Here is a 27430-nt window from a genome sequence, read left to right as displayed (position 1 = left end):
AGCCCAGAAGCCTAGGTCCTCCCGTCTGCTTCAGACCTTCTCAGAGGCATGACAAGAAACCTAAGGGAAAAAAGAATGTGGGGCCCGGAGGGACATAACGATGGAGTAGAAGGACCTTGAGCTCACCTGTTCCTACAAAAACACCAGAATCACAACTAGCTGTTAAACAGCCTTCAATGAAAAAGACTGGAACCTACCAAAAAAAGATATTCTACGTCCAAAGACACAAAGAAGAAACCACAAGACAGTAGGAGGGGGCACACTTGCTATTTAATCAAATCCCATACCACCCAGGTGGGCGACCCACAAACTGGAGATTATACGGCAGAAGTTCTCCCACAGGAGTGAGAGTTCTGAGCCCCATGTCAGGCTCCCCAGCCTAGGGGTTTGGCATCAGGAGGAGGAGGCCCAGAGCATTTGGCTTGAAAGGCCAGCAGGGCAGGAGCTCCACTGGACTGGGGGAAGAAGAGACTCCACTCTTGGTAGGCATACACAAGGTCTCACGTGCACCAGGACCCAGGGCAGAAGCAGTGACTTCATAGGAGCCTGGGCCACACCTACCTGCTGGTATTGGAGGGTCTCCTGAGGAGGTTGGGGGCAGCTATAGCTCACCCTGGGCACATGGACACCAGTGGCTGTGGCAGAGATACTGGAGAGTGCCATCTATATGAACTCTTATTGAAGGCAGACATCTTGCCTGGGTCATAAGCACCAACACCTGGCCCCACCCAATAGCCTGTAGGCTCTAGTGCTGGTAAGCCTCAGGCCAAAAAACCAACAGGTCAGGAACACAGGGCCCCCCTCCCCCCGCCTAATCAGCCAACAGGCTGCTAAAGACTTCCTGAGCCCACAGCCACCTCTAGACACGCCCCTTGACATAGGCCTGCCCACCAGAGGGCCGAGACCCAGCCCCACCCACCAAAGGGCAGGCATCGGCTCCTCCCACCAGGAAGCCTGCACAAGCCTCTTAGACCAACCTCACCCACCAGGGGGCAGACACCAGAAGCAAGAAAACTACAATCCTGCAGCTGCAGGACTGAGTTTGTAAACTCAGGTCAGGGGCTACCCTTGGAACAGCTCTTCCCTGGCCCTTGAGTGACAGGAGGGGACTGTACTGCTGGGACACATAGAACATCCCTTACAGAGGGCCACTTCTCTATGGTTGAGAAATGTAACCTACCACAGACATAAAAATACAAATAGAAATTTAAAGAAAATGAGATGGCAAAGGAATATGCTCCAGACAAAGGAACAAGATAAAATCCTGGAAGAACATCTAAGTAAGGTGGAGATAGGCAATCTACCCAAGAAAGAGTTCAGAGTAATGATCATAAAGATAATCCAAGAACTCAGGAAAAGAATGGATGCACAGAGTGAGAAGTTATAAGAAGTATTTAACAGAGTTAGAAAATATAAAGAACACCAGAGTTGAAGAATACAACAACTGAAATGAAAAATACACTAGAAAGAATTAATAGGAGAAAAAATGAGGCAGAAGAATGAATGTGCTCGAAGACAGATTGGTGGAAATCACTACCGCAGAACAGAACAAAGAAAAAAGAAATGAGGACAGTTTAAGAGACCTCTGGGACAACGTCAAACACACCAACATTCACATTATAGGGGTCCCAGAAGGAGAAGAGAGAGAGAAAGGGCCTGAGAAAATATGTGAAGAGATAAGAGCTGGAAACTTCCCTAATATGGGAAACAGTCACCCAAGCCAAGCTGAAAACTTCCCTAATATGGGAAACAGCCACCCAAGCCCAGGAAGCACAGAGAGTCCCATACAGGTTAACCCAAGGAGGAACACACCAAGACACATAGTAATCGAACTGACAAAAATTAAAGAGAAAATGTTAAAAGCAACAAGGGAAAAGCAACAGATAACATACAAGGGAACTCCGATAAGGCTAACAGCAGATTTTTCAGCAGAAACTCTGCAGGGCAGAAGGGAGTGGCACAATATATTTAAAGTGATGAAAGGAAAAAACTTACAACCGAGAACACTCTACCCAGCAAGACTCTCGTTAGGATTTGATGGAGAATCAAAAGCTTTACAGACAAGCAAAAGCTAAAAGAATTCAGCACCACCAAGCCAGCTTTACAACAAATGCTAACGGAACTTCTCTGGGCAGAAAAGAAAAGGCCACAACCAGCAACAAGAAAATTACGAAATGGGAAAGCTCATGGGTAAAGGCAAACCTACAGTAAAGGTAGGAAATCATCCACACACAAACTGGTAGGGAAGTTAAAAGACAAAAGTAATAAAATCATCTGTATCCACAATAAGCAGTTAAGGGACACACAGAACAATTAGATGTAAAATATCAAAATAATATCAAAACAAATAATCGTGAAAGGAGAAGAGTACAAATGAAGGATATTTAGAATGCATTTGAAATTAAGAGATCAGCAACTTAAAACAATCACATAAATATATAGACTGCTATACCAAAACCTCATGGTAACCACACACCAAAAGTCTATAATTGATATACACACAAAAAAGAAAAAGGAATCCAAACACAACACTAAAGATAGTCATCAAATTACAAGAGACGAGAACAAAAGAGGAAAGGGAAAAAACAAGTCCTCCAATATACCCTGCTAAGCACTTGTGCTTTGAGCACGCATGCTGCCTTCTGCTCGGATCCTGAACTACACTAGCTACCCAACTTTCCAACTAATCCGGTCAGAATTCAAAGAACCTGGAGTAGCCCTCAGGTCCATAGGCTCACATAAGAATATGATTCCGGGCTTCCCTGGTGGCTCAGTGGTTGAGAATCTGCCTGCCAATGCAGGGGACACGGGTTCGAGCCCTGGTCTGGGAAGATCCCACATGCCACGGAGCAACTAGGCCCGTGAGCCACAATTACTGAGCCTGCACGTCTGGAGCCTGTGCTCCGCAACAAGAGAGGCCGCAATAGTGAGAGGCCCGCGCACCGCGATGAAGAGTGGCCCCCACTTGCCGCAACTAGAGAAAGCCCTCGCACAGAAACGAAGACCCAACACAGCCATAAATAAATAAATAAATAAATAAAAATTTAAAAAAGAATATGATTCCCCCTACAATAAACATAATAGTAACGACCATTGAACTAAGCATCTACTATCTGAGTCCTCTATTAGATCCTGGACATTTGCCTAGGAAGACCATCCAAGGTTAAAGTTACCCAAGGTCACACAAACCCAGCTTGGATTCTATTGATAGAACCCATGTTCTTTCTGTGGCACTGCTTATGAATAAGGGCCTGTCCACCTGGGTCTCCAGGTTAACGTGGCCATTTCTTCCTTTTGGGGTGTAGCCCTATCCTGAAGGTAGGCAGTCTCGACTGAGGCTCTGACACTCTGTATGTGTCTTATTAGCCCCCTCGCTGCAATGGTTGGACCTCACTTGTGGACTCGGTCACTGCCTGAAGCACTGCTCCTTTAGGGATGGGTCACTGTGCAGGCCAGTCCTGCCGGCCCCACCCACCACAGCAGCTCTGGGGTGGAGTTAGTTCACCCAGCCTGACCTACCGGTAACATCTTCTCCATAATAAATGCTGATGAGAGATGTTTGGATGGCCACCTACTGTGGGCCAGCATTACATTAAGCACCTAAAATTTATTGTTGAACTTGAGTGGTATTCATCCACCCTGGACCCTCAGGCTGCCTGTCATCTAAGCCCACATCAGATCATGGCCAAAAGCATGAAGAAATATTCCTTTGGTATGTTGACATAGTAGAAAAGGCTTTGTGCAGAGGAATCCCAAGAAACAACAAATGTGAGATGTACACAGAGAGACTCTGGGTTCCTGCAGAATCATGGGTTGTTGGTCATAATTCACATTGTCAGTGGGAAACTCACCCAACACAGATTTGTAAAATTACATCAGTGGTGATAAGGAAGTTGGAAAAAGTAATGATTGGTAAGGTTGAGAGTCACATTTAGTCTCAGGTGGCAGCAGTTCCTCCTATAGCCTCTATACCATACATCAGTTCTTTACAATGTGCATGAAAATCACCTGGGGCTCCTGTTACACACAGATTCTAACTCAGTACATCTGAGGTGGAGCCTGAGGCTCACCACTCCTAACAAGCTCCCCGAAATGCTGAAAGCCACCGGTCCGCAGACTACACTTTGCATAACAAGCCCAGAGACCTCCTTGACACAGGTTTAAAAAGGAAAAAATATAGTTGACTTACTTGAGTTTAAGTCATGCATGTAGGTGACATTAGAACCTTCCAGCCAACTTGCATGATCTTACCAGAAAAGTAATTATTCATAGAGGAAAAAGACCAAGCCAGCACTGAGTCTCAGAGCATGAGGCAGATGGAGCTTGGGGTTGAGGGATCTGGAAACACATATAGAAATCAAGAGAGCAAAAGAATAGGCAGCAGTCACAGGAAGAGCAACAACGTTATTCAACTGAATAAATAATCGACGTTTGAAAAGCAGAGACGAAGGTAGCCTGGGGTATTTGAAGTCGGGCCAGGGAACGCCAGACCTAGGACGCTAGACTCACCGGCACGGAAAAGGCAAACTTCAAAGTCTTAACAGCAAGCCACAGGAAGAAATCAGTGCAGGCAAAACAAAAATGCCAGAGTGAGCATAGGGTCACAAATGTCCAGAAGGCAACCAAGTAGATTCCCAGATGTGGGTAGTGAACTTAACTGCTCACCTTCAGCTTCCAGAAGGAACTGAGCACGGGAAATCCAACTTTTGGACTTTTGGTGTGTGGTCCTAGTCTCAGAAGAAATAGTGTGTCCAGCAAGGAATCCAGGAAGGCTTGAAGGGTGGGAGCTGGAAAACTCAGCAAAGGCTCAGCTCCGCTACCCACGTCAAATCTGTGGTAAAGTTACGTTGTACTGAACCAATGAAAGGCCTGTATTCCTTCCTACATGGGCGGGGCAGAATCAAGACGCGTGAGTTAAGTGCCTCTAGCTGTGATAATTGGCAAATAGTATGAGGCACACTGGTAGAGCCCTGAGTCTCAAAGTGAGGTCCTAGATCAGCAGTATCAGCATCATCTGGGAACCTGTTAGGAAATGTAAATTCTCAGCCATGCTCCAAACCTACCAATCAGAAACTGTGGGCGTAGCACCCTGCAGCCTGTTTCTAGAAGCCCTCCAGGTGATTCTGATGCACGCTCACTGCAGTAGAGTCTATTGAAACCATGGCGGAGAGACAAGGCCAGGTGTGGCAAAGGACAATCATTATAAGTGGGCTTGATGATGGTGCTTTTAAAGAGCTAGTGAAGACTAAAGCCTGTTTACACGGAGAAGAAAACCCAGTAGAATAATGTAAAATAAAAATTAATAAAACATGCTCAGTTATCAACAAAGTTGGTCAATGATATTCCATGGTAGAGTTTTATCAATGTTGAGGAACCATCCAGCCATGGGTAGGACAATAATGTTCTGATGCTGATAATGAGAGACATCATGAGTACCCAGAGGGTCAACTCACAATATGTGCTTGAAAATTCTCTCTGATGTATTTTTAAGAGACTCACCAAAAAGAAATGTCATTGGTGCCCTTGCTTGTGAAGAGATCTTCTCATAGGGGAAAAACAAACTTGAGAAAAACAAACATGGTGGTCTAGTGGGATCTGTTTGACAAAAACATTGAGAAAAAATTTTGTTTTAAATATGAACACAAGTGTAAGACACAAACCCCAAAAACATGTAGGGGCTTTAATTACAGGCACACCTTGTTTTATTGTGCTTTGCTTTACGGTGCTTCACAAATACTGCGTTATTTACAAATTGAATGTTTGTGGCAACCCTGCATCGAGCAAGTCTATTGGCACTATTTTTGCTAACTTCGTGTCTCTGTGTCACATTTCGGTAATTCTCACAATATATCAAGCTTTTTCATTATGATGATATTTATTGTGGTGATCCGTGGTCTTTGATGTTACTATTGCAAAATGATTGCAACTCGCTGAAGGCTCAGGTGTTGGTGAGCATTTTTCAGCAATAAAGGAATTTTTAATTCAAAAAACCCCAAAAAGCAAAAAAACAAAACAACAACAACAAAAAACCCATGTAGCTATATTCTATAATGGAAGTAACCTTTATGATATTCTAACTAGATTAAATTCTTAAATTGCTGGAGTTTTGTAGGAACCTTTTCAGATTCATTGTATAAATTCAAGTCATTCTCTTAGAATAGATTAGATTGTTCTAACTGTGAACAATCACTGATTAGTGAAAAACTATTAAAATTGCTCCTTTTCACAAGAGTATTTAAGTGATTTTGATACTTCTAAAGAGATTCTCTAAGTGCCTGGTGCTGAGAATTTATATATAATCATTGTCAACTACAGCATAGTGCAGTATATTTAAGAGCTAACATGAGTAGCTGTCAATAGAGGCAGATTATTAACAGTTGGGCATAAACTAGTCATTGGTAGATTTAAAATTACAGCTTATTTTTCTAAGTCATTTCATATGAACTAGACAGAGTGATATACTCAGAAGTTTACATTCCCCTATTTCAGTGGTACTGAATAAACCTAGGCAATGGATAATCATGTCATATATGATCTTTAGTTTCTCTCTACTCATATAATCACAGAATCATTTTGAGGGAAGAGATTGTGTAAGTTTTGAGTGTAGCCTTCACTCTTGAAGGACCATCCAGCCTTTGCTTGGATACCACTAGCTACAGGAATTCATTACTCAGAACACCACCCATTCTTTCTGGGAGCATTTCTAATCTTTTGAGGATTGTCTGCCTTACCTCCCAGATAAATTCATCAGCTTGAATCTTTGGCTTCTCCCTGAAGTTAAATATAAATGAGTCTGATCCCTCTGATTATTTTATATTTCTTTAAATATCTGAAGGCAATTTTAAGAATCTCTTTTAGTCTTTTCCAGACAATTCAACCTAAATTCTCTCAAAATTCCTCACAGGACATCATTTTTAGACCCTACAAGTACCTTGGACAAAGGATGCAGTTTTGTCAGTGTCTGTCTTCAGATGCAAACTCTAAAGCAGTCTGACCAGGAGACTGTAAAAGATCCCTCAGGTGAATGAGAAGATTAGATGTCACACAATTCTTACATCCACTGCAGGAAAATAGCTGGTTACTTTATTACTCCTTTATTGAAGTAGCTTAACAAAATCCACCTATAACTTAAGATTATACGACAATGGACATGCTAAGGTGTAAGATGTAAATTCAAATGGCCCCTTGGCTTATGGCTATGAACTTTTGGATGGGGAATTATTAAACTATTCGTTTTCACAAGACTTCAATTCATTTTCGGTACTCTTAAGAAGAGAATCGTCAATAAATAGAAAAGAATATTTTGATAGAGAATGATGCCTTTCTGTAGGCAAGTGAAGGGGAAAAAAGAGTTGGAAGGAAGCACATCTTTTAAATAAGAAGGACTGAGCTGTGACTGATGCTGTTGCAACATCAGCACCATTTCTAGAATGAACTACTGTCCTGCCCACCACCCCACTTCATCCTCACCTTTTCACCACTGTAACAAAATTATTGAATTGTTTCTTCCCCATATTTGTGTTCCCAACGTCTACTTCTGTGTCCTCTTACACTTCGGGGAAGAATATCCCTTCTTTGTAAAGGAGACAGAGGAACTAAGTGTTCTTTCTATGTAAAAGTAATGATGAGTATTTTTCTGTATCTCAGTGTTTTCTTCTAGACAGTGACTTTTCCACCAGTAGCCTCTTGGACTTGTGCATTACAAAAGCTGCAAAGAGCTCTTTGGAAGCAATCCAAAGGAAATAGGTACATATACTTAAAGGTGTTTTATTTAGACTTAGAGGTTTATTTATATTTGTCTCCACGAATTCTAAGCAGTATTGATCTATGTACTTGCCAGGATAAAACAAGACAAGAGACAAATCTTACCACTTCAAAAAAATCTCTCATGAGAATAAAGTACAACTAAAATATCTTTAAAAGCTCCTTCATCTAAATGCATGGCTAATATACCTCTACTGTAAATTCAGGGTACAATGAATTTTGGATTAGCGTTAGCAAACCACCAAAGAGGACACGTCCAGGTCTTTTATAGTGCTGTGTAGGTTTCTGAACAGCATTTAGAAATTTTTAAAATAAATTGTATGAATTATGAGTCCACTGTTTTTTATTCTAGAACATCCTCCTAAAGAATACCAAATATGGTGTTTTGGCAATGATTGATTAGGTGGCCAAGAGAATTTCCTTAAGAGGCAGCAAGGTTTAGTGGGAAGGCATGCATTCAGACAAAAAATAGGGTTGAAACCTAGTTTCATCCTTAATAAAAATAACTGATGCAGTTATATATGCACTCTCAGCCTCATTTTTTCTTCCGTTACATAAGGATAATAATCTCTCCTTCTAAGTGTCCTTGAGGCATAGTCTAGGTAATAAATACAAAAGTTTTATTTCCTTTCTTTTTGCAGTATATATATTTTCTCAAACTTAACAGTAAGTTGAAGAATTTATAATGGACTAACAGATACACTTATCTTCAAAATGAAAAGATTTAAGAGGTTTTACAGAGAAATTTTCTGTTAATTAGTATTTCATTGCATCTCTAGTTATGGTCCTTCTCAATAACTGAAAGATGGCTCTCTAAAGTCCAGCATCAATGACATTAACGCTTGGCTTATCTCCATCTTGCTACCATTTTGGGTCATATTCCCATGAATTATTCTCTCCCAGAGAATGAATGAAGAAAGGAAAGGACATAAAGCTTTATTAGCATTTCTGGTAATAAATTTAACTAAGAGACATTTTGAAGTATGGATCAAAATGTGATTGGGCTCCCAATTCAACTCTATTCACAAGTTAAAATCTTTGTAGGCAAGCGAAGATACTATCCAAGTCAGCATTTCCAAATTTGGGAAAATGATAGCATCAGGACCGGGGTGGGCTGCACACATAGGTGGGATACTGACTGGCAGTAATGGTGGGGAACCATTGAGGAGAACGTTTCAGTGTTCCTGAAATGTCACCAAGCCTTCAGTATCATCAGCACCTCTGCCTCCATGCCAATTAAAAATCCACATAAATGTACTTTAGAAGCAAAGGAAATGGTGGCCTTCAGATGAGTGCCAAAATGGCAGTAACATCTTCTCTTGAAATAGCTAACCTGTTCTTTGCGTCCCTGTGTCCCTAGAGGGAATGCAGATCACTTTTCAAAGCTCTTAGACGGGAAAGGAACACTCACAAAATGGGAAAAGATACCTGCAGGGTGGGAACAAATGAGAAAGTGAGAAAACAGCAGGAAAAGCTGCCTGAAGAGGTTTCAGTACATCAAAAACTATAAAGTCAGTGAGAAGTTGATCTTTCATTATTGTAACCAGCTGAGAAAATTCTGCCTCTAGCATATGCTAGTAAGGGTGTGAAAGAGAGGAGAGAAGATTCATTTTGCCAAACTTAGATCCCACTCATGGCTGATGAGTCCTAACTTTGGAAGTAAAAAAATAATCAAGACTTTTGAGCCTGGAGGTTCAATTAACTTTAACAGCACGGCAGCTTCCTTACTGAATTCTTTCTTTCTTTTCCTTTCAATCTTTCCTTTCCTTTCCCTCCCTCCCTCCCTTCCTCCTCTTCCTTCCTTCCATACAGCTCTTTCAGAACATTACAAGGATCACCTTGAAACAAAATTCTTTGTATTCCCAACGCAGACTTTCTTCTCTAGCTGAGAGTTAATATGCATTTCTTAAGCAGGAACAGTGACATATTGGGGCTTAACATATCCCTTTCCCACAAGAAGAAAACAATGGACCAAGATAATTTTGATACACACACACACACACACACACACACACACACACACACACACACACGCGCACACGCGCACGCGCACTCACACATGCACACCAGTTATAACATTATGATCTCAAAAAAGGAATGGAATTAATCAGGAAAAGCTTAGAGGGGGTAGCCCAAAATATTAATTTAAATACAGAGATAAATGCAGGATGTTAATAAGAAGTATTGAGGAGGATTTCATTAAAATGTAATTTTTGCAACAATGCTCAGGATGCAGACCAGATGTAGAATAACATAAAATATTTATCTGGACTAAGGAGGCAATTAGGATAAGATTTAGAAAAGTGAAATAATGGCCTTTGTTGCAACATAGACATGAGAAACCTGTTTTCAGGCAAGAAACAATGAAAACATGTAATAGCAATGAACTTGAAACATTTTGTACTAAATCTTTAGTGAATCTTTCCACATAGTGGGAAGAAACACATTTTGTTTTTAAAACTAGATTTTAGGAATCCAAATATCAGATTTTCCTCATTGATTTTAGAGGAATGGTTGTAATGTTTTTCATGCTCACAGAAATATTTTCTTGATTTTTCCTTGAATAAAGACAGGAGCCAGGAACTGGAGTTAACACTACCTATGGTGTCATATTGAATTATGATCCATAATCAGCCAAATCCCAAAGTTACCCATAGTTGAGGATTCTAGAAGAAAGTAGGGGCACAAATATATTTTTGATGTTCCATCTACTTTTCTTAAGTTTATCATATAGTAGGATGAATTACATCTTTGGATTTTGGAGTTGGTAGATATGAACTTCCTTATGTTCTAGGCTGCATTCCTGTATATGCAACATTCATTCAACTTGTCAAATAAAGTGCATTTGTAATTTTGGTTATCTTCTCAAAACCATATTTTCTTAGCTCCTTCTTCCTGGCATCCTGAACAATATGATTTGCTTTCACTAATTCTTGTGTTACCAGGATAAATTTGGCATTAGGGTTTTTATATGTGTGAGCAGGTTTGCATAGATTTAAGCATGTATTAACAGAAGAAAACAGCTATGTTTAAGGTTAGAATATTAAGTTCACCAGCTGGAAATAAGCTGTGAATGATTATAATTTTAAAGAAATTTTCAGAATTTCCTATGAATTAGTATCCACATATAGATATTGGCAATGAGATATAACACAATGCTTTCTGATGATCTTATAAACTTTAACTCAGTGTATATTTGGTTGTAAAAAAAAAAAAAGAGTTCATTGAGAATAAGTGATTCTTGGTGTCAAATATAGCCTTCCTCACTATCCCAACTCCTGCATCCTCAGCTAATTAAGGATGCCATTCAATCACAGGGTTTTCTAACTACTTCTCTTAGTCCCAATGTCTAAATACATATGCTTTTATTAATATAAATATTTTGACCTTCCAGAGTATTTTTATTGTTGTTAAAGTTTGCTTCTTACCATTCAATGTGTTTGCTTGGCACTCCTCTAATATCAGCACCAGAAGTATGTTTTAATGTAATGTTGACTTGTTCCCATTCTTACTCTGAGAGTATTAAAATAATATAAAGTATTACTCTGAGGTGATCCTGGTCCCACCACCCTGGACACTTAGGGAACTCAGCAGAATAGTCTAGGGTGATTAAGATGAAGTATTTGGATTTTATAGCATCTGTGTGATCACCTCCATCGTGACTATTTTTAACACAGCACCTGTACTGGTCTCACCACATGTTTCCTGCACTGTCCACCCCAATCCTACAGGAGACTTGATTATGTTTTCTGTAATATATCTCTGTTCATGTTTGATAGAGCCAATGTCCTGTCCCTGATCAAAAATCTTTCAATAAGCCAGGATGTTTGGTTTGGCATTTAAGTCACTCCCCAAACTGTCCTCAACTTATCTTTCTGAAGTGATTTTACACACTACTCCTTCTTAAAAAGTCTCATCTCATAAAAATAAGGCTACTTACTTGTCCTTAAATACACGAGTATTCTTAGCTCTACAATTTTGATTATTTGGTCCACGCCAGTTAAAATGGTCTTTTCCCCCCAGGCTGTGGACCTATCTAACCTGGCTCTTATTTTAAACCCCAGCTAGATTTCCCATCTCTAAGAGGCTGCCCCACCAGAGTCCACAGGCATCACACCCTCCGAGTTCCCAGACACAGATTGTCCACACCTCTCATTAGGTGCTTATCAAATGCTTCCTTGTATTGTTACATTTTATCTCTATACCTTGCCCTCCAAAAGAGACAGTAAGTCCTGTAATGTTAGAGATTGCATCTTACATCTCTTCTCATCGTCATGGCCTGGTAGAGTGTTTTGCATATGGTATATGAATAATTAATATTTGTTAGTAACTATACTGATAACTATAACCTAATTGCCATTTACTAAGAAGCATAGTTTCTAGACTTCCAGATACTATGCAATCCATAAAGGCGAGAGTATCAATTTTTAATATTATTATTTCAAAAGAAGAACTAAGTAATAGAAAACTCCAGAAATTTAAGAAAATATTTCAGATTTTTTAAACTGCAACTGAAAGCTTCTCACTCTTACCTCCACCTTCTAATCTTTGCAATATCGAATTGATTGTTTACTATTAGAATAGATTATGCAGCAAATGCCATAAATTGTGAAAGTAAATTGTAGTTTTTTGTTGAAATTCTCAGGCATTACTAGTATCATTTTCTCATTTACTTTTCAACCGTCTTTTTAAAATTATCAAATGCTTATTATTTGTTGAGCAATTAGGCTTCTTGTGTTGCCCTGAATACATACAACCCCATCAGAAACAACTTTTTAATGCTAATAACAGCTTTCATGTAATATATCAGACCCTGCTATTTTGAAAAATGACATGACCAATAATGGGGTCCTTTAATCTGAACTTTATGAAGAGTTACTAAGAGAGATGAATAAATACATTGATACAAATTACACTATACTACTCTGAACATATAATTATTAAAGTCTTTTTAGATATAAAAGTTTTTTAATCTTACAATTCTGAGCCTATCTTGTATCCTTTTCAGTGTGACTTCATTGATAATATACAAGACTTGGTTTGTGGTTTTATGCCTTATTTTGTGCTATCAAGACTTATTCTTTGTCTCAAAAGTCCTTATAATTTTGAACTCAAAATTACAAAATATATGGGAATTAAATAACCTATTGATTATGCATGGAGCAGGTCATACTCAGGAATTTCTGTTGCACTTAAGGGGACTTAAGGAGACCTTTCTATTGTCTCTTTTACAAGCAGGAATTTATATTTTGTGCTTAAAATAAGGCACACATGCTTATGTGTGCCTTATTTTATGCTTACACAGAGACCTTTTGTTTAAATATCCACAAGAAAATAAATAAGAATGTAAGATAATGCCAAAAACTTTCCAGTTAATGATCACTGGTTGAATATATGTACTTACTTACATTTCATCCTGAAACTCTACCAAGTGGTATTAAAGAATAAAAAAATGATAACACACAGTAAAAAGAGAATGGACAAGAAGTGTCAACAGTTTTTGGAAGACAGAAAATAGACAGAGGATTAGTAAGTGACATAGCAAAATGGAAAAACCTAAAACTTATGATCATGCAGTGGGTTCCAATGTACAGATTTGACCCATAAAACCCTTGGAAAAGTCAGGATTTAGAAGTGGAAGGTGTATGTGAGGTACGGGATTGAAAATGCGAATGAACTGAATAATCTATTCAAGGGGCAGTTAGACTGCCCTGAGGCGCTTCCTTTAGTCTATGCAACGAGGCTTCTCCTCTGGACTGGTTAAGACTCTTGAAGCACAGGCAGGCATGAGTTAAGTTTCTGAATACATGAGCATTAAATTAAATACTGTATGCTGACAAAAAAAGCCTGCATATTATGTAGCAAGGGCATCAGCTCCTCCCCAGTTCAGCCCAAGGAGGCTGTGGTCTGATGTGTACCCCATAAGTAAAGTGGAAGACCCAGAACAAATCCTACCAATCCCTACAGACCTAGCATGTGGAAGGCCCTGCTCAGTCATATATGTGAAGGATACCAGCTGATCAGCCCACTAATGCATGACAAACTGCCAATCAAGTTTTAGTTTCTCTTTGGTATCAAAGGACAACTTTTGTGAAAGACTTCTAAGAAACAGCTCCAACAAGAAAGTCAGAGGCAAAAATAAACATAATAGAAACTATTCAGGCGTTCCCACTGGCTGTTCCCTCTGCTTGGAATGCTTTTCCCCGTATCTGCTCTCTTTACTCCTACACTTCATTCAGAACTCGTGCAAATACAAAATAATGAGACATCTTTTCCTACTATTATATTTAATATTGTGTTACACTCCCCATCACCCAATTCTTGGCTATTCTATTTCTTTACTTGAGCTTATATTTCTGCATATATTAATCACTACACAGACATTTTGATATGTTCATGTATTTATTGTCCATCTTCCCCACCCCAAAATGAACACTCATAAAGGTAGGAACACTGCCTATCGCACAGAGTAGATCCTTGATCATTATTGTTAATATTATCTACTTATCTGTTTACTTATGTAGTAAAAATAAGTAACTTGGATAAAGCAAAAACAATGTAGGAAACACAATTTTAAAAGAATAAGTATTCAGAGATTAAGAAAATTTATAGCCAAGAAACAATTCAAATATATTAACTATACAAAAGCAACAATTAGAGAAGAATTAGCTCTTAAAAGTTCCAAATATTAAAAATTAAAGATATAGTTCAATATAAGTTTGGGAAGACTTGGTAAAGAAAATCTCCAAGAGAGTAAAGATAAATATAAGATATGAACAATAGGAAAGAAAAAATAAGAATGTAAGAGACCAATCCTGAAAGACAAATGTCTGACTAATAGGAGTTTCCTGCAGTAACACAAAAGAGTAGAGGGGAGGGAACAATTAAGGATATAATGTAGGTTGTTTTCTAGAAAGGAAGGAAAGCGCTCTTGGATGGAAAGTCCCTCTAGATGCTCTACAAACTAAGTGAAAAAGAAACTCATCAAGATACTGTTTTACTGAATTTCAGAACTTGAAGCTAAAAAGATTTTCTACATCAATAAACCTCAAAAATATAACACGGAACCAAAGTAAGTTACAGAGTATATATATATTTTAAAACCTAAAAAACCAGCATTTTATATTATTAATAACTATGCAAATATCCAGTAAAACTACAAAAAGCTTTCATGAGAATAATGACACCAAAATCATGATAGTAACTATCTGTGGAGAGAGAGGGGGGAAATCATATTTTGGAAGACTACAGAGGAAGCATCATTTATATGTATAAAATTTTATTTAAAAAATGACTTTAAGCAAATATAACATAAGATTTAATGAAACTGAGTGGTGGGTATAATGGTATTATTATAATATCCTCTATACTTTTTGATGTTTTTGAAATATTTCGCTGTTTAAAACAAAAAGATGTGGGGCTTCCCTGGTGGCGCAGTGGTTGAGAGTCTGCCGGCCGGTGCAGGGGACACGGGTTCGAGCCCTGGTCTGGGAAGATCCCACATGCCACGGAGCAGCTAGGCCCGTGCGCCACAATTACTGAGCTTGCGTGTCTGGAGCTTGTGCTCCGCAACAAGAGAGGCCGCAATAGTGAGAGGCCGGCGCACCGCGATGAAGAGTGGCCCCCACTTGCCGTAACTAGAGAGAGCCCTTGCACAGAAACAAAGACCCAACACAGCCATAAATAAATGGATAAATAAATAAATAAATAAATGGATCATCACATTAAAAAAAAAAAAGATGCAAGAAACCAAAAGAAAGAAAACAGGTTACATAAAAAATTACAGGGAACAAAATGATATCAGATTTCTTAACTGTAATAATGGAAATTAGAAGATAATGGAGAAACGGCCACCCAGTTCTGAGAGAAGATTTTCAACCAAGAAGCACATATCCATCCAAAATATCAGTCAATTAATATAAAAGTAGGGTAAAAACACTTCAGACTTAAAATCATTCACCTATTCTTAAGAAAGTAGTGAATTATGTACTCTGTGAAATAAGAGAGCAAACCAGGTAAGAGAAAGACATGAGAGCTGTTAAGAAAAAAATTGCACTGGAAACTTGTTAAAAGTGGCAAGATAAATTTTATTTTAGCTGCTGTAGTAGAGAAGACAGACTTCAGTATAGAGCTGAACTCCATGCCCACAAATTTGATTACCTAGGTGAAATGGACACATTTCTTTAAAGTCACAACCTGCCAAAACTCACACAAGAAGAAATTTGAATACGCCTATATCTATTAAATAAATTGAATCAATTGATATATATATATGATATATGATATATATATATATCAATTAATAACTTTTCAAAACAAAAAGCACCAAGCCCAGATGGGTTCACTGGTGAATTCCACCAAGCATTTAAGAAAGAAATTATTCCAATTTTCTGCAATCTCTTCCAGAAGACAGAAGCAGACGGAAAACTTCCTGATTCTATGAGGTGGCATTAACCTAATGCCAAAACCAAAGACAATACAGGAAAATAACACTACTTTTTACAAATATAGATGCAAGTATCCTAACAAAATGTTTTCAAACAAAATGAATTCAACAATGTACAAAAATAATTACACACCACAACCAAGTGGGATTTATACTAGACTGGTTCACTATTCAAAAATCAACTAATGCAATAAAAAAACAGACACTTTTGGCCACTTAGCAGGTAGCTCCAGCCACAGGCTTTATTTTGAGATTTATTCTGCCTGAGTCAGAAACCAGTTTGCTGTATCTCCCAGGTTCCAAGGGATACTTTGAAGCCTTTCTCAACAGGCTGGAAGAGAAGAGACCTTACCCCCTCCCTTACCACCACTTTATGGAGATGATGAGACTCATAACATAGCTCTCTCCAAAGGAATGCTCTTTCCAGTCTCCAAATTCCCTGATCACTTATGCTCAGCCCTTTCATAGGTTCAGTTTAAGTGAATATATCTTAATATTTCCTATGCAGGATCTGCCTGGTCAATCTGGTACCTCATTTTGGCGTGACAGTAGTTGGCATCTATTATCTTGAGGTTCTATCACTGAGACTGAAATAATTCCTTTTCCACCATTGATCCTCTCTGTTAGAATCTTCCCCCATGACTTGCTGAATACTAGGATGTGTCTGATGCATTCTCTTCCTGGAAAACAACATTCGTCCCTGTGCTATTGACAGCTCCACATTTGTGTATGTGATTTCAAGGTCGCTAGTGCAGAAACTACCATCATTCCATTTGTAGCTGCACATCACCTAACATGCTGAACCTCATCTAAAGAGTTGTTGACTTAACTATTTTCACCCTGCAATAATTTGCTGATGATATTTTCTAAGAAGTATTGTGACCAATTTTATATTAGGAGTTGGCAAGATTGAAAAGGTCCTGATTTTCTAAAATAATAATAAGTGGGGGGGGGGACAAGAAATAATGTGTTTTATTAAGTAAAGTTCTCACATATTTTAACCACTAACCACATTATTGTGTTAAATTTTTCCAAACTGATGTACAGTTTTAACATTTAAAATGTGCAAAAGGTAAATATTCTCAGGGAGAGGAAAATAGCAGACTGAAGATGAACTGCACTTGATAAAAATAGTTTAAAACACTCCCTTTGTAATATTTACAAGCCCTAAAAGCTAAGACTTCTCAGTGTAACAATGTAAGTCTGACAATTCTACTAAGTATTTTTATTTGTATCACTGCAGTCAGGCAAACCTTCATAAATGAAATCGATAGACATAATTTTCAGGTGGAACTGACAGTCTGACTTTAGATGCTACCTTTCTGCCTATAAAATACAGCAAGGGGAGGGGAAAAAAATCCACATTTCAAAATGGGAAACTCAAAAGCAAGTCAGTCCGAATAAGCGAACTTAACATTTATGAAGTAATTCTCATCCTTATAAATTGCCTTCTTGCAGGAAACAGACCTTATCCTGACTTTTAATATTTCAATGCACCGATCTTGGTGGATGGAGAATGGACCGGGATGTACGGTGACATCAGTGACACCTGCCCCAGACTGGGCCCCAGAAGACCATCGCTACATCACGGTCTCAGGGTGTTTTCTGGAGTACCAGTACATAGAAGTGGCTCACAGTTCCCTCCAGATTGTCCTCGCAGTAAGTGTTGACAGCCAACCACTCCTTCTAGTGCTTCCGGAACCGTTTTATTTCTGTGCAAACTCAGTGCACACAGTTGCAACCCGTGGGTAAAATGTGGCTCTGTGCTTTTTCCTAATCAGTGCCACTTTTAACAGGGATTTGTCAGGTTAAACCCGGCTGTGCTGTGGACCGAGTGCTTCTTTCTGGCTGGCTGCTAACTCAGGAATTCCCCTCTCCCTTTGCCCTAGCTGCTTCTTAGATTTCCCCTAGGTACCATCCATCTCTTTTTATCACCCCCCCACCTTTTGCAAAACAATTCAGCTTTTCTATAAATTCCACTTCTAGACTATCATGCCCCTATTTTTCATAGTATTATGCCAATGAAGAACCCTCCCTCTACAAGAAGGCAGTTGGAGTTATAAATAACTCCTTTGTTGTTGAAGAACTTTCACTAAAGCTAAATGCATACTTTTGTGGGATTCATAAAGTTAAGGCAACTTTATTATACATGTCTCCACTTATTTATTACAGATTGTGTATGTGCAGATCTACGTATATTTTCTTAGACTCCATGTAGATCTGCAACTGAGGTGCACAGTCTTAACAACTGTAAACAACAAAAAATACAATTAGAATCTGCTTGTGACCTCTTTCTTTAACTACTCTGAGAATGATATTAACTCACAATTCTTAAATAACAAGACATAAAATGTTCTGGTTAGAATGGCACCAATTGGTTCACATAAAATTCTTCTGGAATTTAAAAAGAAACTATGTGAGTGTGTGTATTAGGTTATGTAACTAATATATAGTTATTAGATTTTTTTAAATGAGGAATATATGTATATAAACATATACATACACACACATATATAATCACAATGGGCTTTGTACGCTGTGCTAGTAAACACTTCCCAAGTCTCTGTGACTAAAAACCACAAAGGTTTATTCTCATGGGTCGGCAGGAAGTTTTACCAATCACTGTCACTAAGGAAACAAGGCTAGGGGCACAGCCACTATCTCAGTCATCACGGGTTGCCATGCCAGAGAGCAAGGATAGATCTGGAGTGTCTACATTGGCACAAAAATGCTCCTCCTTGGGAGGAGAAGCTCATCATTGCTCCTAGTTCATTGTCCAGAACTAGACACACAGTCCTACACAATCACAAATCGGTCAGGAAGGAGGGAGAACTGTAAATATTTGAAGAATAGCATAAATTATTTCCACAATATTTGAATTATGTTCTTGGCTCAAGCACTGAGTGATCTCCCTTGAATATGTCCAAGCTGAAGCACTTCTTAATTAAAAAAACAAAAATAAAAAACCTTCTCTAATAGTCTGAAACTCTAAAACTGTTCATTTTGATTATTTTTAAGTAAAGATAGATTTGATGGGATGGAAGTAGTCATTTCACTGTTTAAAATTCATTTAGGTGAAGTATTCATTCTCACATGGGAAAAGTAAAGTATTTCTGGTATTTGGCGACAGATTAAATGCCTTCATATATGTGTTAGAGAGGAGTTTTAGAGATAATATTCCTTCCTTGGAACTCCCTCTTTCTACTGTACCCAGAATTTTTGGAAAACTTCCACTTATGCATCAGGGATGATGTAAACATATAGTCTGTGTGCATGGATAGGTATATGTGACTATTTTAGAGAGTTATTTGAATTAATGTGTGTAAGTATAAACTATATTCACAGATTTATTAAACCCCACATAAAATTTTGGCTTGCAGATAATTTGCTAAAGAAATACATTTGGACACAGAAGCATGTGTTGAGTCTGTCATACTGCCCAAAGAAAAAATATTTTTACATAAGGAAAAACCATCTGTAAAGGCAAAGTGGCTAGAGTGCAAAGAAGATGGATGAAGTGTCCCTAAGAGCAGATGTGACCAATATATCAAGCTACTGGCTCTCACTTCTCCTGTCTGCATTGCCCCCCGTTGAGTGGAGCCATCGTTTGAGCAGGCCATCACAGGATGTGGCATCCGTACCTCTCCCCTTTCCACCTGTTCTTCTTTCTGGGGTAGTTCTTTTACTATGCTGACTGGATCACCTGAGAGAGTACGTCAGCAACAGATAACCCAAGCCAGTTTTTTGGAAAAGTTTCAACACACTTTCTGTCTTTGGGCTTGTTATTGTCTAGTTGGCCTTGGGGTGAAAGCATTTGCTATGCAGAAAACTTAGCACATCTTAACTAGAATTTTAGAATGCAAACCAAAATGGGGCTTATCTTGAACAATGTGCTCCGCCTAGTTATTGGAAGCCTTCCCACTAAATGTTCCTACAGTCATCCTGATCACTTCTGCTGGCATGTTTCAGGGGTGAAATTGTGGCTCCAATCTCTGCTTCTCCCCTTTTCGTGTTACCCAAATCATCTTCCTGGCAATCCAATGTTAGTTCCGTCCAGTCCGGTGAACACTTCCTGGGTGCATGTCCCCTGCTGGCATCTAGAGAAACAAATGACAGCGTCTCTGACCTTGAGGCTGTCATAATCAGAAATGGGCGTGGTTCCTCAGGGTACAAACCTGGGGCAGACAGGCACACTTCGGGAATGTGGTACACAGAGAATACGTTTGTGCCATTTATGGCATCACCTTGGCGTCTTAATTCCATCCTGCTTTTTGTGAAGTCAGCTAAACTCCCACACCTCTCTTTGTTTTCACCAGCCTTTGAAGCTGCCCTCTCTTCCAGAATATCTGGCTTAGATCTGCTTTCATAAACCGCTGCTGTCCCAGCTACTGCTCTTAACTCCAAATCTCTCTAGCTCTTTTTCTCCTTCACTCAGCCTGTCTTTCACAGATTCCTGACCCCCAGCACACCTGTCACCCAGTTGTTCGGTTTTCTGCCAATCAACTCCTAGCTGATTTTGAAATTAGCACTCACGAAGCCCCCATTTGCATCACACATTTATAAGGTATCTCCCATCTCCAGCCAAAGGAAGACGAGTATTATATCCATATAATTGGGAAGAGGGGTTATTAATCACACAGACTCCAGCCGAGAAGAAAGGACTGCCAGAGCACCATAATGATGAGCCAGGTGTGAGATTTCGAGCTTTCTCCTTCTCCAGCAGCATTTTCTTCTGGTTAGGATCAGATATCACATTCAAAGGGAATACAGGTGTGCATAGTTTCAATAAAATCAAAAATAAAAAAAATCTTCACTTACAAAATAGATAAAATAAATATGTATGGAAAGAGCCAAGGAAGAGATTAACTACAGAGATGGTGCTGTTTACATTACAAAACAATTAATCTTATTTCTTCAAACAATGTGTGATTGCAACTGTACAGTTTACAAAATGCATTTACGGGAATTTAATCTTTCCACTTGTGTAACAGTCCTGTGAGGTCAGCAGAACAGATTAAAAGCCTTTCCCAAGATTTCTTAGCTAGTAAATGGGGAAGGTGGACATGCTGTCCTAAGTTTTTCTCTGGTACCAAGGAAAGGAAATAGGCTTAAATCTGCATGCCGGCATCAGCTGATGGATAACAGATTCATGAAACCCCCAAATTCAGACTTCTCTTCAGTAGCAAAGAATGCCGTCATTAATTAGCTATGTCTCCCATGGGTAAGGGGAAGGGAGGTGTATATATCTCATGTTTGTTACGCACACACATTATACCTCACTTCCTATAACCAACACAATGAAGAGGGAGTATGTTTTACAAAGAAATGTAAATAAGTGAATCATTAAGGGAAACTTCTATTGTACTAACTGAAGTAGCTTTTTATTTTGAAACATATGTTAAAATTCCAAATAATTCATGGGAAAACAAAAGCAAATACTTAATCCCTTTCTTCTCCAGCTACCTCCAGAGGACCAGTATCTCCAAATTTTATATGAACTTCTCCAACCAAAATTGCCGAGCTTTGTTTTTATTTCCTTTACTTCTGACACACTTCTAAGTTCATAGCAGGTTGACTATTAATTTTTTTAAGAGACCAGTAGAAGATGTTGGTAAAAATATAAATAAGTTTACTCTTTCCTACAGCCATGAAAAGTGGCTTAGAAACTGTATACAAATTAGCAGGGAAGAAAACTTTAGAAAAGTTTCTGGTGCCCTGTTCATAGCCAAAAAATAGGTTCACTGTCCAGTTTAAGCTTCAGTTATATCTATTCCCTATTCATAAAACTCTGTACTCTGTAGAGTGCAGGAAATGATAGAAATCATTGTTCAACATATCGTAGTACCAAAAACTTTTTTTTTTTTTTAATTTATTTATTTATTTATTTATTTATTTTTGGCTGTGTTGGGTCTTCGTTTCTGTGCGAGGGCTTTCTCTAATTGCGGCAAGCGGGGGCCACTCTTCATCGCGGTGCGCAGGCCTCTCACTATCGCGGCCTCTCTTGTTGTGGAGCACAGGCTCCAGACGCGCAGGCTCAGTAGTTGTGGCTAACGGGCCTAGTTGCTCCGCGGCATGCGGGATCTTCCCAGAACCAGGGCTCAGAACCCGTGTCCCCTGCATTGGCAGGCAGACTCTCAACCACTGCGCCACCAGGGAAGCCCCCAAAAACTTTTAAAAGTAAAATATATGCCTTTCAGAGGGATAGAGTCACAGATGTTTCCAATTATTTCCAGTTAACGATATATAACACGTTGGCCATTTGGCTTGCTAAGACTTGCCTAGGAATACCACTGGTGAAGAAATTTGCCAACATTTTGACTGCCTTTATCCAAGTTGACTTGGGGTTGTGCTGGGAATGGCACACGGTGTTTCTCTGGATGTTGCTGAAGTGTGTGGTGCATGCATATGAGAGTAAAGGGCCTTATTGCTCACGCCGACTTTTTCTCCTATAACCTGGAAACACTTATCCACAGAGGTCTGATTTTCAAAGATTTGGGTTCCGATTTTCACGTAGCCTGGGACGTTGCTATTAAAGCGGTAAATATTAAATCTAAGTTGTGAACTTGCACCATTTTAAAGGGACGAGTGGGAGAAATGGTGTGAGCTGATACCCAGCTACTGCTGCATTCAGAAGTGCAACGGTTGCAATGTGGATATTCTCTATTACATTTATTTGAGTTGAAAAATTAAGACAGTTTTTTTAAGACAAAAAGTAAGTTTGATTTGGTTGATTTGTTTTACAGTGAAAAATGATTTAGCCATTTATGTTATTGGAGTCACCATTTTGCATAAACTAAATTAGCCAGACCTGCAGCTCCACAGTTTGATAAAAATACACTCAAAGCACATGTTTTTAATTGACAAAAATATATTGAAATTAAATAATATTTCCCACATATTTTACATACACCAGATTAATCTAGGTGCCTTTATGAGAAAGAGTTACAAGCATAATTGCTGTTTATTATATCTTGGTGGTGTTTTTTGTACACTTTCCAGAAATTGCTGTTGCAAACTGGGCAATTTCCAATTCTTTGCTTTCATTATAATTGAAGGAAAACCTCATAGATTTGCCAATTGGTAGATTACTTGAAATAATTCTTCTGATAGGTAAATATGTAAATGTGGCACCCAACTTGGGAGAAGCTGCAGAAGTTGAGTGATGTCATTATAACAAAAGGCCTTTAATACTTCTCTATTTTTGAAAGAACAAGATTTTTCCATGCTTAAACCTAAAACAAAAGCAACTAGAATAGAATTCATGCTAAACTCTGCCTCATTCTAGTATTAATCAGAAATGCATTTCAAATGAAATTTTATTTTTTACGTAATTATTTTGATCAACATTTGTAATAGACTATGGTGTTTTGATCTACTGTGTAAAATAATAATTGTGGTGATGGCTCAAATGAGAATACATTTTTATGTTCTCACCCCCCCCCCTTAAAAAGAGGGAAATATGTGAGGTGATGAATATGTTAATTAACTAGATAGTGTGAATCCTTTCATAATGTATATGTATATCAATTCACCACAATGTACACTTTCAGTATCTTACAATTTTATTTGTCAGTTATACCTCAGTAAAGCTGAAAAAAAAATTAAATGTCAAAAAAGGCCCATTTTTAACACTTAATGCCTTATGGACATGGGAAAGAAAGATCAATTTTAAATTTATACATATTCTATTTAACACATACAAATTTATATATATGTGTGTGTATATATATATATAACTATATATAGTTGTACAGAGAAATATGATAGAATGATCAATATAAAACTTCCAAGTAAATAAACATACCACATTAGGAAAAAATTCTGTGGAAACTGGAACTACATAAAATTTATGATTGTTATAGAAGAGTATGTACATGTGTTTTTCCATGAAAGAAAGTGAACTTCACATCATAGTGGTATTCAAATTTCATTGGATATATTTATAAGAATAAATAATGTATCTTTAAAATATATTAATATTTATAATATGCCAAAATAAATAGCCCTTTTGAAGCCATTTAGACTAATGATGAAAATATCAAATGTGAATTTCAAATGTACCTAGTTTCAAGTGGATTTCTTTCAGGGTATGAGGGAAGAGAAATGTTTGGAAGCCACTATTCTAAAGCAGTGGTTATTTCTTTCTTTATTCCTTTCTTCCTTTTCTTCCTTTCTTTTTCTTCCTTCCTTCTTTCCTTCCTCCCTCCCTTCCTCCCTCCCTCCCTCCCTCCCTCCCACAGTCCATAGAGACAGCCACAGAGTGGGGAGCAGGCATTTAATTCTCGGGGAGGGCTGACAGGGATGTCCCCTGTCCCCTCGGGGCCCCTACCGATTCCCCTAAAGCAGTGTTGCTAACACTAGCTGAGACTAGGAATTACTTACCCAGTTGTTTAAAAGATTACCATAAACATAATATACTTCTGGAAGTTTTTTGTCCTTAGGCCTGAGGTAGGGCCAAGGTGGATATATTTTTCAAAATTTTCACCAGAAATATTAGTCCCTTCCCTTTTCTTTTACTACTGATTCCTCAAATGTCCTGAAGTGCTCAGAAACACAAGGTGTTTGGTCAAGAAGATGATTCTATATGCCAAGATGGTACCATAGCTCTGGTTGTTCCACCAACTCCTTTCTGGGCCTTAAGAGTCATTTCCGGGCTTCCCTGGTGGCGCAGTGGTTGAGATTCTGCCTGCCGATGCAGGGGACACGGGTTCGAGCCCTGGTCTGGGAGGATCCCACGTGCCGCGGAGCAACTGGGCCCGTGCACCACAGCTGCTGAGCCTGCGTGTCTGGAGCCTGTGCTCCGCAACAAGAGAGGCCGCGATGGTGAGAGGCCCGCGCGCCGCGATGAAGAGTGGCCCCCACTTGCCACAACTAGAGAAAGCCTTCGCGCAGAGGCGAGGACCCAGCACAGCCATAAATAAATAAATAAATAAATAAATAAATAAAAAATTTAAAAAAAAAAAAAAAAAAAAAAAGAGTCATTTCCCTTCCAGTACTGCAGGGTAAAGCACATAGTTATGTGACTAGTTAGTCAGTCACATAACTAACCTGTGGTCAAATACTGAATCTGTGTACTTACACTGTGCCTACCATATCTCCACACTGAAGAGTGAGTTGGTATAGAGCTAGGACTGCAAACTGAGTCGTCTGATTCTAGTCCAATGTGCAAAACCGTACAATAGTTTTCTTCTTAGCACAAAACTGCTTGTTGTCTGCGATGGCAATGGACAGAATGACAAGCACTCGGTTTCTTTCCTAGCTCCCAGGATGGTTCAACAGCTTTGCTGCTTGGCTTCAAATATTATACACAGTGCTCCAACTCTAGTTCTCTTGGGTACTCACATACACAGGCTTGCTTGTCAATAAAGGAAATAAATGTGATTTGTCTTTCTGCAACATCAGAATTGTTTATACAAATAGTCACAAATATATGAGAAGAAAAACCAAATCACAATTGTAAACAGGGGATTTTTCCAATGGACAAAGTTGCTTAATTAAGAGAATGAAGGCAGTAAACAGAATCGGGAAAGGACAGTTCTTGGTACAACTGAGTGCTCCAAAACACATAAACCATGTTCCACAAGCTAAGTTTAGAACCCCAACTGGATTTATGCCTGAATAGTAAGAAATACCAAGACCAATTGATACTTCTGAAATGGGCACATGTTTAAATTTCTAATCTATTCTCAATTCCTCTAGACGATAACAAATTCATTTGAACACTATCCCTTCAGAGCATAACACCTTAATGTCTTATCCACAGATGTCAATCAAGTTTTGGTAAAAATAAACCCTGAACAATCAGTTATCATGCCCTTTATTTTATTTTGCTTTATTCCTGAAAGGTGCCCTTGTAAATTGGTGAGCAGTTCTGTGAGTCTGGGAACAAGCAGAGTACAAGAACTTGAACAGCCTCTAAAGTCAAATTAAATCTAAGAATTTTTTGCCTTTAATATTCACTGGTATTCTCTACACGCAAATTCAGAAATATCAGGTAAAATATTCACAGTCTGGGAGTAACAATCCTTAAATCTTACACCCAGCTGCATAATAAACTATTTTGTAATTATGAACTAAATGAGATAATGTCTAAGAAATTGCCTTGAAAACAATAAAAGTGGTATTATTTATTTTCTCCTTAGCTCAGTTTTTTCCACTGTTCCGAAGAACACTGTTATTTAGTCAGGCTAACTCATAGTGATGTGCAAAAATGAACTAAAGTTTACTTACTCCCCGGATAGAGCTGTGATTCTTAAATCCAGTGTGATACTATTTAGTGTATTGACACACCAGCCTACATGGGGGCAAGTTTTATCCCATATCAACCATTATCATCAGATTGCAATATCTGCTTCTATATGTAATGTTTGAAGCACTTGCTTACCCCCAAAACATAATATCACTTGATCTACGAGAATGCTTGGAAACATCATGGAATAAAAATACCAATATATTTAAGATGGTAGTGAGGATTATAGCCTGCAACAAATCATTAATAATTGGGTTTTCTTGAATAATATTAGATTTAAGTTTTGCCAGTCCTACAAATTAGATTTAAATTACTTCCATAGAGTACTGTACAATGAATGATGTGCAATCCCATTTCTTATATTTAATTTTAGTCATAAATTATTTCAGAAAGAAATAAAGTATCAATATATAAAATATAGTAAAATGAAGTATTTTTTTGAAAAACATGACAAGCTGTTGAACAAAGGTTACCATCTTCCTTTGTCATATATAGTATCATTGCCTTTAAGACGTCTTTCCACTCATGATCAGTTACTATGATAAAAATATTTTAAGAAATAAGTCTTTGATGGCAATTTCCTCTTCACAGGAACTTCTACACACAGTGGTAGAATAATAATAGTAGAATGCGTTAGTGTTTTCAAATAACAGCAAGCCATTCTCAAAAGAAGGATGTAAAGATGATTTATAATGATAGCTATAATACAAGGGATAATTTATTGTTTAGTGTGTTATACATGAGTGAAAAGGAAAAAAACTATGGGCAGACACACTTAAGCTAAATATTGTTTACGCAGTAGAAAAAGAGCCATCTGTAATACTCCTTCTGTACATTTGCTTTTACCAGTCCTACAAATAGGATTTTAAACTCTACTGTTCTCAACCCACACATTCTTCCACAGAACTGGGTGTATGATTCCCAGTCCTCATTATTCTCTTGCTTATTCCAGTCCTTGTGGCTCCATGGCT

The 27430-nt window shown here is 38.4% G+C and overlaps 1 protein-coding gene across 3 annotated transcripts in view; it reads left to right on the top strand.

The window, feature by feature from the left end:
* NKAIN2 (sodium/potassium transporting ATPase interacting 2) overlaps positions 1-27430 on the top strand; it is a 1014504-nt gene that overhangs the window by 845269 nt on the left and 141805 nt on the right. For all 3 annotated transcript variants that reach the window (XR_005022114.1, XR_005022113.1, XM_036870929.1), the window contains one exon: positions 17669-17869. Coding sequence is in view for 1 of the 3 variants with exons in the window: in XM_036870929.1 (XP_036726824.1) it covers positions 17669-17869 (201 nt within the window). In the remaining 2 variants the exon portion in view is untranslated. The remainder of the gene's footprint in view (positions 1-17668; positions 17870-27430) is intronic.

Source organism: Balaenoptera musculus, chromosome 12 (genome assembly GCF_009873245.2).
Source record: "Balaenoptera musculus isolate JJ_BM4_2016_0621 chromosome 12, mBalMus1.pri.v3, whole genome shotgun sequence".
Taxonomy (NCBI): Eukaryota; Metazoa; Chordata; class Mammalia; order Artiodactyla; family Balaenopteridae; genus Balaenoptera; species Balaenoptera musculus.
Note: the sequence above shows the minus strand (reverse complement) of the source record. Positions and strands in the feature narration are given on the sequence as shown.